Source organism: Passer domesticus, chromosome 12, assembly GCF_036417665.1.
Source record: "Passer domesticus isolate bPasDom1 chromosome 12, bPasDom1.hap1, whole genome shotgun sequence".
NCBI lineage: Eukaryota > Metazoa > Chordata > Aves > Passeriformes > Passeridae > Passer > Passer domesticus.
Window position 1 is genome coordinate 14,051,582 of NC_087485.1, and position 19,166 is coordinate 14,070,747.

General features: G+C 46.8%; 2 protein-coding genes and 1 long non-coding RNA gene across 7 annotated transcripts; 2 read left to right on the top strand and 1 right to left on the bottom strand.

The window, feature by feature from the left end:
• The first annotated feature begins 649 nt into the window (after positions 1-649).
• LOC135279713 (pleckstrin homology domain-containing family F member 1-like) lies at positions 650-1,657 on the top strand. The gene has a single exon (XM_064387165.1). It carries the CDS (start codon positions 1,097-1,099, stop codon positions 1,655-1,657), a length of 561 nt encoding a protein of 186 aa, XP_064243235.1. The 5' UTR covers positions 650-1,096.
• Positions 1,658-1,902: 245 nt separating this feature from the next.
• Positions 1,903-10,701, bottom strand: LOC135279301 (protein C19orf12 homolog). 5 transcript variants are annotated; one of them, XM_064386581.1, is made up of 4 exons: positions 10,566-10,701; positions 8,487-8,591; positions 4,072-4,248; positions 1,903-2,978 (listed from the first exon to the last, which is right to left on the bottom strand). In XM_064386581.1, the coding sequence occupies exons 2-4, from the start codon at positions 8,512-8,514 to the stop codon at positions 2,716-2,718; spliced, it is 468 nt and encodes a 155-aa protein (XP_064242651.1). In that variant the 5' UTR covers positions 8,515-8,591; positions 10,566-10,701; the 3' UTR covers positions 1,903-2,715. The 5 variants fall into 5 exon arrangements, with proteins under 5 accessions (XP_064242651.1, XP_064242653.1, XP_064242654.1 ...); XM_064386583.1 differs by lacking the exon at positions 10,566-10,701 and adding an exon at positions 10,208-10,517; XM_064386584.1 differs by lacking the exon at positions 10,566-10,701 and adding an exon at positions 10,187-10,517.
• A 155-nt stretch (positions 10,702-10,856) lies between these two features.
• On the top strand, positions 10,857-17,263 carry LOC135279303 (uncharacterized). Its single transcript, XR_010346595.1, has 3 exons — positions 10,857-11,069; positions 12,719-12,842; positions 13,603-17,263. It is a non-coding gene; the product is annotated as an uncharacterized LOC135279303 (long non-coding RNA).
• The last annotated feature ends 1,903 nt before the right edge of the window (positions 17,264-19,166 follow it).

Consider the following 19,166-nt stretch of genomic DNA (forward strand, 5'->3'; position numbering starts at 1 on the left):
CCAGCCTCCTTGGCAGCAGGGATTCTGGGCAAAGAGCACCGGGATACCAGTGCACAGCAGCTCTGCATGAGTGCTTCCATTACCCATCAGCAGCAGCCAGACTAACAACACAAGTCCCTGTGATGTGCCTTGTGATGGCTGAGCTACCTCTCTGCAGGAGGAAATGACTCACATTCCCATGGCCAGCTGGCCCTGGGCAGCACCCTCCAGCCTGCAAGGGGCAAGGAGGAAATCGACTGCCAGGGAGCACCTCCCTTACTGCAGACTGCCAAGAGCAAGCAGCTGCTTTCGCTTCAGGGTTGCCCTTACCTGGGCTTCCTGTTGGAACGAAAGCACAGCACAATGGCAAACCCCCAGACTGTGTGAGAAGGAGGGTGCAGAGGTGTGGGAGACATGAGTGTGCTCCCTTCCATTTCCCCTACAGCAGAGCTCACTGTTTTCAGAATGATGTGTCCTGAATTTGGAAGCAACATCAATCCTGGGATAACAGAGGAATGGCGTAGCTTCTGAGTTGGTTTATTCACATGATAGGGGCTTTTGTAATTTCTTTTATTTACCCTTTTTGTCATGCATGGAAGACCAGCAGGAACAAGTGATAGCACAGAGTTTGCTTTTGTTCCTGCCTCAGCTCTGGCCCAGAATGGAGCTGTGGGAGTGTGTGTCAGTAAGCAATCCTTGAGAAAGTAGGTGTGCAGTCAGAAGCAGGAGCCTTGCTCTCAAGACCCTTTTGTGCAGATCTATGGATCTGCATCAAATCAGGTTCAGACCAAGCAGCTTTCTTTTCTAAGGGCACACAGGAAGACTGGTGAAAAGCACAACCAGGAACACCTGGCTCTGCCTTCAGGGGCTTCCACTGCTGCAAAATGAACCATCCCAGTCCAGCCTGGGCTGTTGCAAAATGGGGTCAGAAAGTTTGAAGATTTTATTTAGAAAGGTAACAAACCCAAGTGAGGAGTGCTCATGAGATCACCTGTAGCCTCAGACTGCACCAGGAGCATCTCCCCTGTGCATCCACTGGCTGCTCACCCTCACCTGGTGCAATGTCTGCAGTTTCACCTCTTCCCTCTTTGTTTCCTCTCTTCAGAGGGAGCTGGCCATGGTGGACCATCTTGCAAACACGGAGATCAACAGCCAGCGCATCGCTGCTGTGGAGAACTGCTTTGGGGCTTCTGGGCAGCCCTTGGCCTTGCCGGGCAGGGTGCTGCTGGGAGAAGGGATTTTGACCAAAGAATGCCGCAAGAAGCCAAAGCCTCGCATCTTTTTCCTTTTCAACGACATCCTCGTCTACGGCAGCATCATCATCAACAAAAGGAAGTACAACTCCCAGCACATCATCCCCCTTGAAGATGTCACTTTGGAGACACTGCCGGACACCTTGCAGATGAAGAACCGCTGGATGATCAAAACCTCCAAGAAGTCCTTTGTGGTGTCCGCAGCCTCCCTGACGGAGAGGAAGGAGTGGATCAGCCACCTGGAGGAGTGCATCAAGCACCTGCTGACCAAGACGGGCCGGCAGCCCTGCAGGGAGCCCGCGGCTCCCTGGATCCCAGACAAGGCCACGGACATCTGCATGCGCTGCACGCAGACCAAGTTCTCCACGCTCACCCGCAGGCACCGCTGCCGCCAGTGCATCAGCAGCTCCACGGGTCCTACATAACAAGAAGGCACACCTGCACATCTTCCTACCTACAAACTTCTCTTACGAGTGCCTCGAAACCCAACGTGACCAACTGGCTGGGCCATTCAGCCCCACAGCATTTGTGCTCACAGTAACAGTGCAGCTGGCACATCAGCCCAGCCCAGCAGCACTGCTGCTGCCAGCTGCTGGCTGCCCACTGCAGGCCTGCCTGAGCTCCTCAAGGGTTCCTTCCATTTCAAGCAACACACAGATCAAGAGGAGGCTTCTTCTTAAGATTTTAATGAAAACCAAGGACCAGCTGTACAGACTCAAGCAAGAAACCAATGCTCAAATGACAACCTTCATCCTGGGGCTCACACAAAACTGGCAGATTCAGCTCCCCATGTTTTTAATGCCACACCCTCCCATCCCAGGGCACAGGAACCTGGTGAAAATTGAATTGAAAGTGTTCACAGTGTGTTTTCCTGTTTCTTGAAATCTTGTTTAAGAATTTGCTTTCCTTCTTACATAAAAAGATAATTCAAGAATTACAATAAAAAAGAGACAAACAAAGTATGGATTGAGTTTTTTGAGTTCACAGCAATGTACTTCCTTGTAAAACTTTCCTTTGCAGGGCTGAAACAAACAACAGGTAAAATTCTTCAAAGTGCCCCAGCTGCTCTGGCACCTTACATGTCATTCCCAGGGGAAAAAAATTAAAGCACTTCAACAAATAGAATCAAGTCTCCAAAATAAAACAAAAGGACTTTGAAAATTTTCACAAGTGACACATTAGCCTAGGAGCAGCATGATTCCCTTTAGCAATTTGAACTGGTCCTAGTGCAGAGCAATCCAAAACTTCATAGCAGGTCAGTGTCAGGATAATGCAGTAACCTAATACTATGCTTCCAAATCCACACGAATCGAAAATGATAACAACAATGATAAAAATTTAAAAACCCCCAAACACCAAAATCCCAAACTTAGATCAGCATATATTTGTAATTAGTAATGAACACCACCAATTGTTGTGTTGAAGAATCACAATTATGGGAGTAAAATGCAATTCCAGTATAAAAATCCTGCTCTGGAGTGGACTATTCTCCATATTTTAGTTGTGCTTTGAACTCATTGGTAAGGAAAGTGGTCAGCACTCCTAATACCTTTTCTGTGAGAGCAGTATTTGACATTACAAGAGCAATGAGCTGAGCAGCATCAGTCCAGTCTAAGTTCTTGACAACAGCCATGGCTTCAGCACAGAGTTTCTGCTTCTCAGCAGCAGGCAACTCCATTAAAACCTGAGGGACTGACTTGAACTGTCCAGAAGTCATCCATCCAAGCAATCCACCCAGTGCTCCTCCTAGGAAACAAATAAAATCGTTAGTCTTTATCAGTTAATGTTAAAGCCTGGAATTCCATCCACAGCCTTCACCAACAATGTTCCCAACACGATCAGAAATCAAGACAGAGTTGTGTATGTGTCTGCTTTAACTAGATTTATACACAAAATACAAAGCATCAAAAAGGATTTTAAAAACCTCTTTACATCCACAGCAACCATAAAGAAACCATTTCTGCAATCAACATTAACAGCTTCAAGCCAGAAACCAGAACCAAAACACTCCCTGGGACACTGGCTCAGGGGAAGCTCGACTGCTGAAGAAAACCTTGCCCAAGGAAAAGAGCAGAGCAACAACTGCCTCAGCAGTGTCATCATCTCTTACTAGATACTCCCAGAGTGGTCAAAGCTTTCTGCTTCTTGAAGAGTCACCCACTGCAGTGTCCCACACACCTGAAGCCACCCTGCAGGTGCTCAGAGACCAAGCCCATCAGACACATGCAGGCTTTCATCTACCAGGGGCACAGCCCACCCTCGCCAGGAGGACAAGACATGCTGGGCTGAGTGGAAGGCCCCAGGTTATCAGGATGACAGCAGAGGCACGGATCTACAGCTGATGGGCCCCTGGCTGCTGAGAAAGCAGCCCAGCAGCCCTGCAGGGCTCCCCTCCAGCAGCAGTGTGAGTGCAGCACAGCAATGCACAGGGCAGCACTGCCCGCAGCACACACGGCCTGGGATGGATGGACAGATGGAATGAAGCAAGGAGAGAGAGAGAGAGAGAGAGAGAGAACCCTGCCAATGGAGAGGTGGCAGAACTGACCCTGCCACCAAAACTGCCACCCCCAGAGACTCTTCCTAAAAAGTCATCTAGGCACTCACAGGGATGCACTTTTTCATTAGACAAAAACTCTTCATTTGCAGCTTTTACTCAGTGAGCAATTTTTCCCAAGACAGCACAGAAATACTTGAAAGCTGACGATGGGTGAATTCATCTTCAAGGGACTTCCATGAGAACATCAATACCTGATTTAGGGGCACTTAATGCACAAGCCACCAGAAGCATTGATGTCTAAGATTTAACCATCCTCTTGTTCCTAAAGCAAAGCACACTTACCTACAGCGATTCCAGGAGGGCCTCCCAGCATGCCCCCCACAAATGCTGATGCACCTGTGAGCATGGCTCCCCGGCCAGAATTGGAGACAGCAGCTTTCATGCCCTTCACCGTGGCAATGTGGCTGAGCAGCGCCATCACATCATCAGCACGCACCGGCATCCCGGCGTCTCCAAATCCTGCAGAAGATGTTTTAAGTTATCTTTTGATAGCTGCAAACAAGACTAAACCTAGCTGCTAAATGAATCTGGGGGGAAGAAAACCCTTGTGTTAAAGGACAAACACAGGAAATACTGCTTTCTCTTTTGAATCTCAGAAAACCACCACGTGCATTGTGTGCTGAAGGTTACTGAAAAAGGCCAATGAGAGCTCACATTAGACCAGGAAAAAAAAGGGTTTATAACTAATTTAGAGATCCTACAGAATCAAATTCTTCAGTACATTGCTGTTGCCCTGAACAATTCCCACGTGTGTTCAGCATCACACACAGCTCTAGGAAAAAGACAAGAGTTTCACTCTGCCACAGCTAGCAGATTATAATTGACTAATCTGTCAGGTAGCTTCTCATTGTCCCAATTTTTACCACAAACCCATCAATTATTTTCACATATCAGATCTTCTCCCTGTTTGGTTCCATGTTTAAACACTTGCATGCAGATTTCTGAAGGCAGGAGGCTGTCTGCAGCAACCAAGAAGTGCCTGAGAAGTGTCGCAGGACAGACCTGGTGCTGGGACATTGGGTGCTCAGGTGCTCTGCAGCCAGGCCAGCACAAAGGCAGGGCTGGGTGGATAAGGCAGTCAGCACTCAGAGCACAGATGCCACGAGAGTCTCATGGAGGAGCAGGCAGAGACACAGGAGCCCAGCGTGTGCAATGCTGCCACATGTCCTCAGCAAGGGACACAGACCTGTCCCTGACAACAAGCACCTGAGAGCAAAACTTCTCCCCCTCATTCACTTGCTGCTGCTGCTGCTCACTACAGAAATCCCACTCTGCACAGCAGCTGAGGAAAGGGCTTCCAGGGATAATGAAAATTAACAAAATAGCATTCAGTGGGATTAAAAATAAAATCACATCTACACAAGTTGCAGATTTCTCATTGCACATGTAATGTCAGCACTATAGAACAGATCAGCATTTGGGGTTTTTCAGACCCTAGAAAACCTCTTGTCCCAATGTGTGCAATACCATCTCTGCCCAGGCCAACTGGGCTTTCCTGAACAGATCAGAAATCTTTCCTCAGAGTCTTTCCTGAATACATCTCCCCAAAGCAATGGGCAAGTGGAGTGGTATCTCACAACTTTTCATATTAAAAATGAACTACTGCAAGAGAGAAAGCTTTCTTTTGCACCAAAATGGCTGACTGCAAATCACCCATGGCACTGCAGGAGCCAAGCACTGCTGGCACTGAAGAAAGCTCTGGCTTTTGGGAAGGGACCACCTATGCTCCATAGCTGCAAAGAGGCACAGCAGGATGTTCATCAAGGAGTTGATTTCTGCCAGTCCTTCATTCATCTTTGTGCCAGTCTCAAGGGAACATCCAAGCTCACCATTTTTCCACAGCTGCTTTTGGGTTCCTGGCAGGCTGATGACCCAGCAGTGGCTCAGAGTGGCAGAGTGTGCTGGTCAGTGACAGCAGAGCCACACACTCTGCTCCCAGAGTTACAGATTATCTCATTCCAGAGGGCTCAAGCTCCAAGGCATGAACAAATGGCTGCTCTGCCTGTCCTAGAGCAGTGGGGACAAACCCCAAAATATACAACTGGAACAGCTCCCACTGCCAGGCCTGGAAAAGGACAATTAAGTGTTTCTTTTCACCTTTCTAAGCAAAGGTGAGCAGCTGTCCACTCAGAGTGCCATTCACACAGCCCTGAGCAGCCTGAAGGGCTGCAGGATTCACTCCCTCCTCTCAGACACTGAGTTGTGCTTGTGCTTCACCTCTGTGCCATGTCTCAGACTAACCCAAAGTGCTGAAAACCATTTGCATCTCCTCTCTGGGCTAAATTCAGTCACACAAAGCCCTCCAGGATGGAGGCTCTGCATCATGGTGGGATGACACAAGTTGGAGAGCTGACAGCCCAGGGCTCTCACTGATGGTGAGATAATCAGCCTTGCCCCCTCAAACTGAGGGAGTGCTACCATTTCCTAAGGCAATCTCATTGGAGCAGAAGTGCAAGTATGCTCTGTGTGCAGACACGCCTGCAGCTGCAGCACCAGGTTCCAGCACTGGGTTGAAGCTGGCTGCCCAAAGTCACCTGCACTACCATCCTCCACAGGGCCAGTACTGCGAGGTGTCCTCATGGTGACATGGCAAAGGTCACCAGCTACCCTTGGTTTCTCTGGATAAATAAAACACTCCTTAATAACTACCTTCAAAGAGTAATTGATCTAAAGTTAAAAAATAGCCAGGCCATAAGGCAAGTGGTAATCACACTGCTGTCCGGTCATGTGTGAATCTGTGGGAAGCAAATTTGGAACTCATTAAACACCCTCAATATAAAGCGGAAACTTATTGACCCTAGAGACAATGAAAGAAGGTTTTCTGTCCTGTATTACTCACCATTTCACTCCCCTCACAACTGCCCGAGATGAAATTTGCACTTGCAAAATGAACATTTATTTGGGCTCTTTTGCCTTGAGTGAAAAAGGTTCTTGGCATAGCATTGTGGGTTCTGCTTAATTCTAGATGGGAGCAACACACTCAAAACTCTCAAAGTCTTGACAAGGACCACTCATTTTCTCTAAACTCTTACAGGTATTGCTATGATCTCTTGTCACATTCACTATAATTTAAGTGCAGCAGAGAACACTAGTGAACACTGTACCTGAGGCACAGCACATGCAAGGTTGGCCTTTTATTAACTGTACATACAGAGCACAAGTGGGAGCCACCTAAACTATGTCCTAAGATGTAAATTAATACCAGATTTCTACATTTGGCACAAAGAATTATTAATTCTTTGAAAAAATTCAATTAAGAATCAAGATGCTCAATCAGGCAATTTTCAGTGAGCAGGTACTTATTTATCACACACCACAGGCCATTAAAGGGTATTTTGACAATACACTAACAAGTTGCAACAGAGACATCACAAAAGTATTTAACCTGCTATTGGGACAAGCAGCCAAGAAAATAAATAACTGTCAACAGCTGCCCAGCTAGCTCAGGAAATCAAAGAGAAGGTTTATAAAGGTCTGCAGCTGCAAAGCTCTAACACCTCACACAGTGGTGGGGTCTGTGAGAAGCCAAGTGCAACAACGTGGAGGTCAAAGTTACATCTGACATCAACCTACTGATCAGAATCACGAACAAGCAGAAGGTGAAGACAGGCATGTTGCAGAATGCCACTGGTGCTACAAAGGAGCAAGGATCCTAAACCAGGACAGCACAGAAGGAGCTGTAAATTTTATGTCTTAGAGGAACAATCACATGATAGCCAAAAACATTTACAAATTCTGATGGTGTAACTGACAAGTAACTTAATGTGCAATTTGATTCTAGCAACCAGTTGTTCCCTACTGAATTCACCCAAGCATTAGGAAACACCAAAATTGTCAAACACTGGCTTTGGTCTAATGAAGGGATAGAAATGTCAACATCCATAAAACTGTGTGCAGCTTTCAAACTGTGTGCAGCTAAGTCCCCACAGCTCCTACTGACTTCACATGGTACTGAGACTCTTTAACACCTCAAGAGAAAACCAAACCCAAGAGTTCCAGAACATGAAGTTGCTGAGAAATCAAGCTCTGTTGTGCAATGGTTTTGTTCTACTGCAGTTTGATGGCTGCTTTCCTTGTGTCTTTGTGGTCTCCCCAATACTCATCCCAAGTCTTAGATTCTGTACTTCACTTGATGCTCCCTCCCTCACTTTCTCCCCAAGGACAGGGAACAAAGTGAGCAATGCTCCTGCTCTCCCTCTCCAAAGAGATCATGTTCCAACATCTCAACCTTGAGTCTACAGCCAGCAGGTTTCCTTCAGAAGAAAAATGCCACAGAAAGAATTAAAACAACAACATCATCATCCCCAACTCACTGAAAGTCCTGCTAACACAAACAGCAGCAGAGGGTTCCCAGGTGACTCAATGGTGTGAGCCTCACTTCAGCTGCTCCCAGGGTAACATTCCCATCTCATCAGCCTCCTTCCCCTTCACCAAATGATGACTTCAGACAAGCAAAAGCCCTTCCAGCCCTGCACTCACTATCCCACTCAGAGAACAATGAGCCTCTTCCCAAATGCCCACACAGGAGACATTCCCAGCAGCACCCAGCCTGCCCCACCACTGAGCTGTCCTCACTGCTCCTTACAGCTTCTCATGGAGGGAACTGAGGGAACATCTCTGCCACGTGCACAGCACAAATCCCACCCACACAGCACATTCCAAACCCACTGAGAAGATGCACACATAAATCTTCTTACCTGTGCCTGTCCGTATAGGGGATGCCATATGGTGATGCACAAGAATGGGAGGTGACAATTTCTTCTGTCTCAACTGTACAGCAACAACTCTCTATGAACTGCAACCTTTCATAAGAAATATGAGAACATCACTGGAGAAAATCCAAACACAAGGCACTCACACACTGAGACACACTAAAGAACACAACTTCACAAACAACAGTGTGCAGGACAACATCACCTGATTGATTGATTGATTGATTGAACAGGCCAGAAGTCCATCAATAATTTCAATAACAGCTGGTGGACAGACAGGGACTCAAGATCCTGAGCCCATCTGCAAAGGAGCACTATCTCATTTCTGGTCCCCACACATCCTGTAAGCACGAGCAGCATCTGGCTCCTAAACCATCACTTTCTGAAAATCCTACCTTTACAGCCTCATCTAGTACTTGGACCCTGCAAAGCAGGTGTCCTGTCTAAGTCATGACTGGCATCAGCAGCCAGTAATTATACCAGTTTTGAATCTGCTCTGCAAGGTTCAATTTGCAATTTTCCTTTATTTTGCTAAGGAAAGGTTTACTCCTGCATGGTGGCATAACAGTTAAAATATGCTTACTGACATTCTCACCTCAGCATTTGTTACTCTTTTTCCTAACCACGAGGATTCACTATATCTACAAATATTTACTGTAATAATGTTACTGACTATATATTTACTCAGATTTCTTTTAGTTTCAATTACATGAGGAAATGGTAAGAAACTCTTCTATTTGCTAGACAACCTGAATTGAACTGAAATGCATAAAAGAGCATTTTAATATAGTTTTGTAAGAACTGTGGCCTTAAGAGCATTGCTGTTCTTCTGTGTATTTATCAAAGCATGTAATATAATCAAAGCACTTAATAGGTTCATTTAACACAAGAGGTAACAAATTTACTCATTAGATCAGCAAACTACTTGTAGGGACCTAGAAGCCCATTTTACAATGTTCTTAGATGCCTAAAAATGCAGCTAAATATTCAGTGGGAATGATCTCATTCCACTGAGATAAAAGGAAATTTGGCACCTAACATGTCTAGGCACTTAGGATACCCAGCTTACCTGGTCTGCTAAATTACAAAGCATCTGTGAAAGACTGGCCATAACTCCTTCCGCCCTTGAATTTTTACAGACCTCATTCATTGTCCTTCTAATTATGAAGTAAGAGTGATTCTTTCCCCCATTTCCTAGCCAGTTTCTCCATTTTGAAGGCTGTATTGAAAAAAGTCACAGGTCACTTTCATCAGCTAGCTGATACTGAAGCCAATAATGAGACTTTCAGTTACGAAACAGGAAAGAGCTGACAGTCAGAAACACAAACAGCAGAGCTGTTCCCCTGTAGAGGTACTTAGCACAGCACACAGCAGTGGTATCTTCAAGACCAGAAATAAGCCTGAAAATGAAAGATGTTTTCCCTGACTCACTGCAAAAACATGAAACTTCATCTCATTAATCAACATGTTCTGAATGCTTTAAAATTTATTAAAAATGTTATGACTAAAATAGGCTGAGCATAAAATCTAATTATAAATCCTTTGAAATCGTCGAAATTTAATTACACTATAGCTATTTCTTTATTTTTTTTCCTATCAATGCCAGGTTTACTGTTGCTGCAGCATGGCTCTAGCCGCAATGTGACTTGGAGAAATGAGCAATGACATGCTCATTGAAAACCCACCCAGACGCGTTCCCGTGTCACCTGCTCGGGGTGGCCCTGCTTGGGCAGGAGGGTTGGGCTGGGCGATCTCAGAGCTCCCTTCCCACCATCATGACTCGGGGATTCTGTGCAGCGGAAGGGCCCTTCAGCGGGGCCTGGAGGTCCTCAGGGGCACTAGCGCCGCACGAACCACGGCCCCGGGTCCAGCTCCGGGCCCGGCCGCAGGCGCTGGGGCGGCTCCGCCGGCGCTCCCTCCCGCGCAGCGCGGCCCCGCGGCCGCACCCGCAAACCGCGCGGGCCCATGGCGCTGCCCGGGGCGCGGAGCCCTCACGGACAGAGCCAGCGGCGCGCTCCGCCGCACCACTCCTTCCTTCCCTCCTCCCCTCTCTCCCCCGCCTACCTGCGGCGGCAGCGCCCGGCTCTCCGCCGGCCGGCAGGAAACAGCGGCGGTGCCGGAGGAGGAGCCCCGCGGAGCGCCCGGCCCGCCCTCCGCTCTGCCGGCCGCGGAGCGCCGGGCTGGGCGCCGCGGCCCCGGGACCTCCGCGCCTGCTCCGCCGCACAGTGCCGCCCCCGGGCCGGGAGCGCCGCCCGGCTGGACACGGGCTCTGTGCGGGCCCAGAGGGGCGGCAGCGTGGTGGGAGCGATGGAGCGCCCCGCCTGCGAGGAAAGGCTGGGAGAGCTGGGATTGTTCAGCCCGGAGAAGAGGAGCTTGGGGTGACCTCACTGCGGCCTTCCAGTGCCTGAAGGGAAGGTGGAGGAAAGATGCCCCAAGGCTGTTCAGTAGAGCATGTAGTGACAGACAAGAGGGAATGGGTTCACACTGCCAGTAGGTTTAGATTAGAAGTTAGTGTCAGGAGATTAATTCACAGTGCCAAAGGCTTATGTCCAAAAAGGAGACAGAGGAGTAAGTAAAGCTCTGTAGCTTTATTTGAATAAAGGGAGAGGCCACGGGGCATTTCCCATGGGGTCTCTCAGATTGCTAGAGGATGCAGCCTCCTTTTTGTCCTGATTTCCCAACTGCATTTCCCCCTCTCTTTCCCTGGTGGCTGAAGTACTTGAGAGGTGCAGACTTTCCAAATTGCCTATTACAGAGTCTTCTAATGTGTATCCTGTTCTTTTTCTGTAAGTCCAGGAATTTATCATGGGCTTGGGTAAGCAGCAGTCTATGTGAATTAGTGGAATTCCTCTGGAATTTTTGGTTTCCTTCATTGCTTATTTCAACTATCAGTATCTGGATTAATCTACCAGCAGGCCCACACTTTGTTTGTAAAGACACCTCCCTCTCATTGCATTCTTGGATTGTGGTGAGGCATAGGGAAGGACAGGCATTGTGGGTGCCCGTCCTGGAAGTGTCCAAGACCAGGCTGGATGGAGCAGCCTGGAAGTGTGGAACGTGTCCCTGCCCATGGCAGGGGGTTGGAACAAGATGTTCCTCAAGGTCTCCTTCTAAGCCAAACCATTCTGTAATGCTGTGATTGTAAAACATGGTTGTGGAACAGAACATCCCAGTCCCATCTGAGCTGGGATGATGGAGGTGGAAAGGAAGGGGCTGCGTGCCACAGAATGGTGTCTGGCCCTACTCTGAGAATTTTTTTGCATGCTTGTCATCCAGGTTTGTTTCAGCCACCAGCTCAGTAAAATGCAGTGTGCTAGTCTGATAGAGCAATCAAACGAGCGTTAAAGCAGCTGTGTCACATATGGCTCCTGAAATATCACACTGGCTCCTAACACCAGTACAGTCCTGGAAAAGTTACTGTCAAATGTTAAAAATGCTGCCATTTCCTCAAGAATGGCTTAATAACAGAGGTTTTTGGCTTTGTAAACTAAGCCTTCATTATGATTTAATGTCTGATTTAAGATAAACTATCTCCCCTCAGTTGCTTGTTCAGAAATCGAAAATGCAGGATGAGAAAATGAGGGAGAAGTATAACTCACAATTTTTGTCCCTTTCCTGCAGCTGCACTGGGGACTTCTTAACCTCCCCATGCTTTATATGATCACATAAAATAACTCTCTGTGTAACAACTCAAAATGTTACAGGTCTACCGACGCTCTTGATTTTTATGATTTGGACGTAAAACACAAATGTAATTCCTAAAATGAGCAAAGAACCTAAATGCCATGTACATTTTAAAAAGTAACACCCCAAATTCCAGCTGCAAGCAGCTTTCCAAGGGGCAAAATTAAAAGCAATGAAGTCTGCCAACTCTCAAAGGAGGGAATTTTTATCACTATGCCAAATGGAATCATTACTTCACTACTCCAGTTAAAAATATACATGGGTTATTAGGGCTACATCGGTGGGTGTTTCCTAGGTCTGTTTTTTAGTATGATAGAAATTACTAAAATTGGAATGTAAGATAACTGTGTAGGGTAGATATCCCTTAACGCTGTACATGCTGTTGCAAGTTCACTACAGCCTTATGCAATCACTGAGTCAGCTGCAGTCAGCGGGAATGTGGTTCACAGGAATCTGGTTCTTTATGGGAATCTTGTTAATGGGAATCTGGTTCTTTACAGGAATCTGGTTAATGGGAGTCTGGTTCTTTACAGGAGTCTGGTTCTTTAAGGGAATCTGGTTACCGGGAATCTGGTTCATGCATCCGCCGGGTTAAGATACGATTGTGCCCGCGGTTCCCAGCCAGGATCTGATGGAGCCAGCCTGTTCCTCTCCTGGGTGAGCACTCACCGGTGCCCGTGTGTCAGCCCAGCTCTCGCTCGGTGGGCTCGGGCTGGATCCCGGCGCTGGTTCGGGTTTTCCGCGCCCGGGTCCCGCTGCCCGGCGGCTCCATCTGGCGGCAGCCGCGGCTCGGGAGAGGCCGCAGCTCCCCTCACGGATCTGGGGAGCCCGCAGCTCCCCTCACGGATCTGGGGATCCCGCAGCTCCTCTCGCGGACCTGGGGATCCCGCAGCTCCCCTCACGGATCTGGGGAGCCCGCAGCTCCTCTCCCGGACCTGGGGAGCCCGCAGCTCCCCTCACGGACCTGGGGAGCCCGCAGCTCCTCTCATGGATCTGGGGAGCCCGCAGCTCCTCTCACGGACCTGGGGAGCCCGCAGCTCCTCTCATGGATCTGGGGAACCCGCAGCTCCTCTCACGGACCTGGGGAGCCCGCAGCTCCTCTCGCGGACCTGGGGAGCCCGCAGATCCTCTCGCGGACCTGGGGAGCCCGCAGCTCCTCTCATGGATCTGGGGAACCCGCAGCTCCCCTCACGGACCTGGGCATCCCGCAGCTCCCCTCACGGACCTGGGGAGCCCGCAGCTCCGCGCCTGCCCCTCAGGAAGGGCCTCCTGAGCACATGCAGGGACACCTTTGCTCCGGGTGCAGACGTTCTTGTGTTTTTTCATTCTAGGAGCTGGTGGAATGAGAGCAGCTCAAGGCAGTCCTGCTGCACATCCGATCCTGTCAATAATCTCACTGCATTCGGTCTCTGTTTAGGGACTGGATCATCTCTCTTAAGAGGACAGGCTGAGGGAATCGGGCCTGCTCAGCCTAGAGAAGACACCTCATCCCTGTGTCAGTGCCCAAAGGGAGGTGGCAGAGCACGGACCAGCTCTCAGCAGTGGAACAAGAGGCACAGGCAGGAGCTGACGCCCAGGAAGTTCCACCTGAACATGAGGAGAACTTTCCTGTGCAGTGCCCGAGCACTGAACAGGCTGCCCACAGAGGGTGTGGGGTCTCCCTCACTGGGGACATTCCACAGCAATCCTGGACACAATCCTGGGCCATGAGCTCCGGGATGGCCCTGCTGGAGCAGGGAGGTGGGGCCACTGTGTTCCCTGCCAACCTGACCCATTCTGTGATTCCCTATTCACTGTGGTGAGCTGGGCTCTTAATAAATGTCATTGCTCTTCCCCCATATCTTTTATCCAGCATTGATTCACTGTTTCATTTCCTGTATCAGGATGTTTTATATTTTTTTCCTCTTCAGGTTACTAGAATCTCCATGCTTTTAACAATCAAGATAAAAAAACACATTCCCTTTTACCCCCAAAATCCTCATTATGTGTCAAAAGCAGGCATCAGAAATCAACCCACAGCAGTGGTGCACTGGCATTCTGGTTTGAAGAGTCTCTTGGCAGATTTCTGTCAAAGGCTTCCCTAACATACAGCAGAACCCAAAATGACTGCAATCTCCTTCATTGTGTCCTCAGCCTCATGCTTGCACAGCTTTTGACATACTAAGAGATAGGCCAAGGGGCACCACAAATGGTTTCAGCTGCAGAGGGACTGTTGCTACCAAAACAATGATTCATTCTGGCTTTCAGCCTGTCGTTTAGTACATCTTGGGAAAATACTCATAGGAAGCAGGCTGAGTCTGGAGAAACTGTCCAGAGATACCTGATCCAATTATCTGAAACACCTCTTACTTACACAGGAAACCCTGACAGATATTTTTATTCCAAGATGAGACACTTAATCGTTTTGCACAGAAAAAAGGTTGTTTCTCTACATTTTATTCCGTGCTAGAAAATCCCAGAGAAAACATGAGGATTAGGCAACTGTATGTGACAGAATTAATTTCATCATTTCACCTAGTTGCACCTTTTCTTTTCCTTAAAATCTTGAAATTTTTTATTATCACAATGGCAAGACAAAGAACCATTCCAAACTTGAGGTGTGCATGAAGTAATATTGATCTGTTTGTCTAAGTTTGCAAAGCACCTAAAAATACTTTCAAGTTTTTCCTTTTCTGTCAATGCATTCCTTGAATATGGGTGAGGATAGTTTGACTTACAATGTTAGCTCAAGCAAAGAGAAAAGAGGAAAAAGGAAGAAATGCCATGTGTTCTCCAGAACATGTGGTGAGATTGGGCCACAGAGAAGAAAGGGGATGGAGGATGTAACAAAGCAAGTTTCTAATCGCATCCCAGTTTAAGAGAGTATGGGATTCCTGTTGTTTCCCCTCAAAGGCTGAAAACCCCTCTGCTGCAGTGATGAAAAGCTGCTTTGCTTATCCCTGCTATCTCTGATATCTCTCCAGACAACTTCCATCTTCCCTAGGTACTGTAATACCCTGGTAGGTATGCTCTTACAGGGGCACAGCAATCACAGCAGCTGTTCTGGAAGAGTCTGCCACTTTGCAGTGATCATTTGAACCTTTCCTTCTTGACAACACAACAGTTTTATAACTTCTGAGCTCCTCCTATTATACTCAGGATTGCCAGGAGAATGGTGAGCCTTCACAGGATCAAACAAGGCACAACTGTATCAAAAAAGAAAATGAATATGGAAGAAATGCTACAGCATTTCAATCCTTAAACAGAGCTACTCAGTAAGGGAAATTTGCAACTGCAGAATGGCTTTTTAAAAGGAATGAGAAAAGGCAACATTTCTAAAATCAGGAACATAACTCCAGTTGTCACCTATTAACACTCTTTATCCCTGAGCTGGAAGGTGTAAATAATACAGTAGAAATGACCAAATCACTGCAGGAAGACACAATAGCAGGTTACTGAGATCCACTACAAGCAAAGCATATGCTTGATGGCAAATCTTTTCCCCATTTCCTACACGAGATATTCATCGGGGTCTGACTTCTAATTGAATGCAAATAAAGAATAACAGGTTTTTGCATATGAAGTGAAGCTATAGAACATCTGCCTCTTCACAGCCTTTCTGTGTACCTTATGTGATATTAAGCAAAGAAGAGGTTTGCCTCATCAGCTTGTAAGAAATGGTAAATTTGAAGAACAGTGTGAGAGAACTAAATCATTCCACTTCTGCTGTAAAAGGTGTCTCTTTGATATCCCCATGTACTCCTAGGTGATAAAATGCCAAGTTGGGCAAAATCAGTTTCAATGCCAAAAAGATGGACTACTGGTGCAGAAGGTCACAAAACACTATTAATTGCCTTATATCATCTCAGTCTTGAAAGATGATCCAAAAATACAGGCTAGTGCTTTGGAACAAAGCACACGTTGCTAGCTGGCATTATCCAAGCAAGCTGTTAAAGGCACTTTAGGCATGCTCTTACCTGCAAATGGAATAACCTGTCTCCTGCTCTTTTCGCCTCTTTTACAGTAGTCATTTATGTTGGTTTTTTACTTCCTCAGCAACCTAATTCACTAATTGTGTTTACTGGTATAGTCATTTTGTGACCTTTTCAGAAAAAAGCTACAGCAATCTGAATGTAAAAGTCAGTGTCCTGAAATTAGCTTACATGTTTATAGGTTATAGCATGGACGAACACTGATGTGGAAATAAAAACCTGGTTAAAAAATAGCTACACAAAATACCAGAGAGGAGCTAGAAAGATTCCCAGAGAGGAGCTAAAAAATATCCCCATCTCCTACAGCCACTCTTTTGCAGAGTGTGTCTAAAATAGTGCACCTGATCTTTTGTCAAAACTCTAATTAACATACATCAAGTAGACAAACATCAAAATCAGATCTAAAATGCCCATTGTACATTCAGTTAAGGAACAAAACATTTGAGTCTCAAGGATGGATGACATTTGAAGGTGTCTGGAATAACATCAGCAATACATTTCCATGCTTGGTACTATTCAGTGGTGTGAGAGATGTGCACTGGTGCTTCTGGAGTCTGAGAACAGTACGTGTCCAGCCGTGTGTAATTCAGGCCCCCAACACACATTACTTTGGACACGTGCTGTAAGACAAAGAAGCTGATTTCAGTCCCACCAGAGCCAAGGGTCCTTGGCTGACTTAATTTCTAACCTTACACCCACTCCAGAGGTGCTGAATGAGAGGTCCAGTTTCCCAAAGGAACACAGAGTCCTTCTCTCCAGCATTCCTGGATTTGAGTTCTGATCAGGTGGCAGGCAGGAGGGGAAGTGCCGGGGTTGGCTGTTTCTCGTCTCTGCCCCAGCACGGGAAAAGGTGGTTCTGGGTAGGCCGCGCTCTCGAAGAAGGAGTCTGGACTCTTGCTTTTAGGTCTTCAGTCGAGTTTATTATTTCTTATCTACAAAGATTTTCTGTCTGTCCAGCCGAGGTCTGATCAGCAAGACAGCCAAAGGCACTCTCCCCCGCCCACGAGGCGGTTGTCTCTTTTATAATGAAAATTACGTATTAGATATTTACCTTTACTTCCCAATACTTTCTGCTCTTGTTGGCAAGTGCACCTTCACTATGAACCAATCCACACGTGCCAACATCATCCTGAACATGGATGTCAAGGAGAAGAAAGAAGAAGGACAGGGCACGCCCAAATTCCTCCATCTTGGGACTCCTGATCCATGTACAGAATTCTAGACCCCCCTGTACAACACATAAAACCCCCCTGTACAGTGCATTCTAACTTAAGTTCTAACAAGTGAATAACATCCCCTCACCATTCAGACTTGAAACTCTCTCATCTCCTCACTTTCAGGTGTCATTTCTTTAAAAGGATCAAAGTCAAGCCACCAGGTACTTTTGGCAACATTCCAGGGCCTCTGAGCCCCCCAAGGGTTGTCTCGGTAGCTCTGGACATCCGGAGTGATGTACTGAGTTCCCACAGGGAAGTGGCAGGCAGCTGGGCAGTGGAGTGAAAGAGGCCATCTTGTGCAGATTAGATTACCTGATTTTCTTTTATCATGGTAAATTGGAGGCAAAAAGATGAAAAGGTGAATTTGAATTACTCTCTACAATGATGGACCAGATTTGAAGCTTCCAGAAGTCACTGCAAATGCTCAAATATAAAATGGGATTTTCAGACTCACAGTTAAGCAGATTTCAATACTGTCTCCTGGGTCAGTGTCACATGCAAGCACAAAGGTGTCACCCTTTGGGATCAATATGCCTATGTGGCTGCAGCAGGGTTCTCTGAAGAACTAAGCTAAATGAAGAGTAGGGCATTGTTTATATAGCATTTATATTGTCCTCTAACATGAACTAGACTTTGGAAACAAAATTAACTGGAAACTTTGCAAATTACGAAGGGACCTTTTGCTGGCTTTCTGCAGCCCTAATCTTGGGAGCCACTTCTTTAAAAATGTCACAAATGACTGTGTCAGGAGTAAAATTATGTGCATGCAAAACCAGTAAAGGGCATAATTTGTAAAGAACAGCTAATGCTAAATGGCTTTATGTACAACAGTGTGTGCATACACAGTCACGAGAGGCAGGCACCACTGGAGGAGAGGGCACTGCCCAGGCAGGTGACTGAATGCTAGAAAGAGAAAGAACTGGGCAGCTCTTTCTCTACAGTAAGTTCCAGGAAATTTTTTGTTTTTCCCTAAGCAGACAAGCATTAAGTTTTCTAAGTCTGTTGGAAAGACTCACAGCAGGATGTGCCAATTCAATCAATACCATGGAAGAATAAAAGGCCAAGACTTTGCTGCAGTTAGAATAAACAACTGTCCTAAATTTCTGACAAACGGTAGCTGTGTCTCTTTGCTAGTATTTGAGATGTGTATAAAATGTTCTTAGGGTACACACCCATAGGCAGGCAGCATCATTGCTCTTTTTTTTCAGCTGATACTCCCATCATGCCTCAGAGGTGACAAAAGGAAATACTGAGTCCAAACCTGAGAATAGGGTCTCATGAAAACAAGAAATTATGCAATCTACTGAAGAGATTTTCTTCAGAGAGATCACAGGTCTCATGCTTTAGTCATGGCCTGTTCCTTTGCCAGCAGGTTCACTACAAGCTAAAGGATTTCTTTCACGTAAGCTGCTCACGACGACTACAGAAACCTCCAGGATTACAGTGCACAAACAATGGGAGAAAAGCTGCTTCAAATAATACACCCAGACAATGGAGTTGCCATTATGGTAGCAATGCAAAATATAGACAGGGATTTAAATGAAACGGGTGGTATCTGTATACTTTGGAGAGCTCACGTGTGCCAAATTTGGCAGCATGAGTGTTCATATTGCTTGTTGCTCCACCCCTTGAACAATGAGGCTAAACCCCATATGTGCAGGAGTTGGTAGAGCACAAGCAGTTCTGCTAATCATGCTGCATGCAAAAGCAAAAAGACAAAGGAAACTAGTAATGCTTAGACTAGCATTGGGGAAATAATTAAGCATGAATGAAATATTGTATGTGGATTTGAA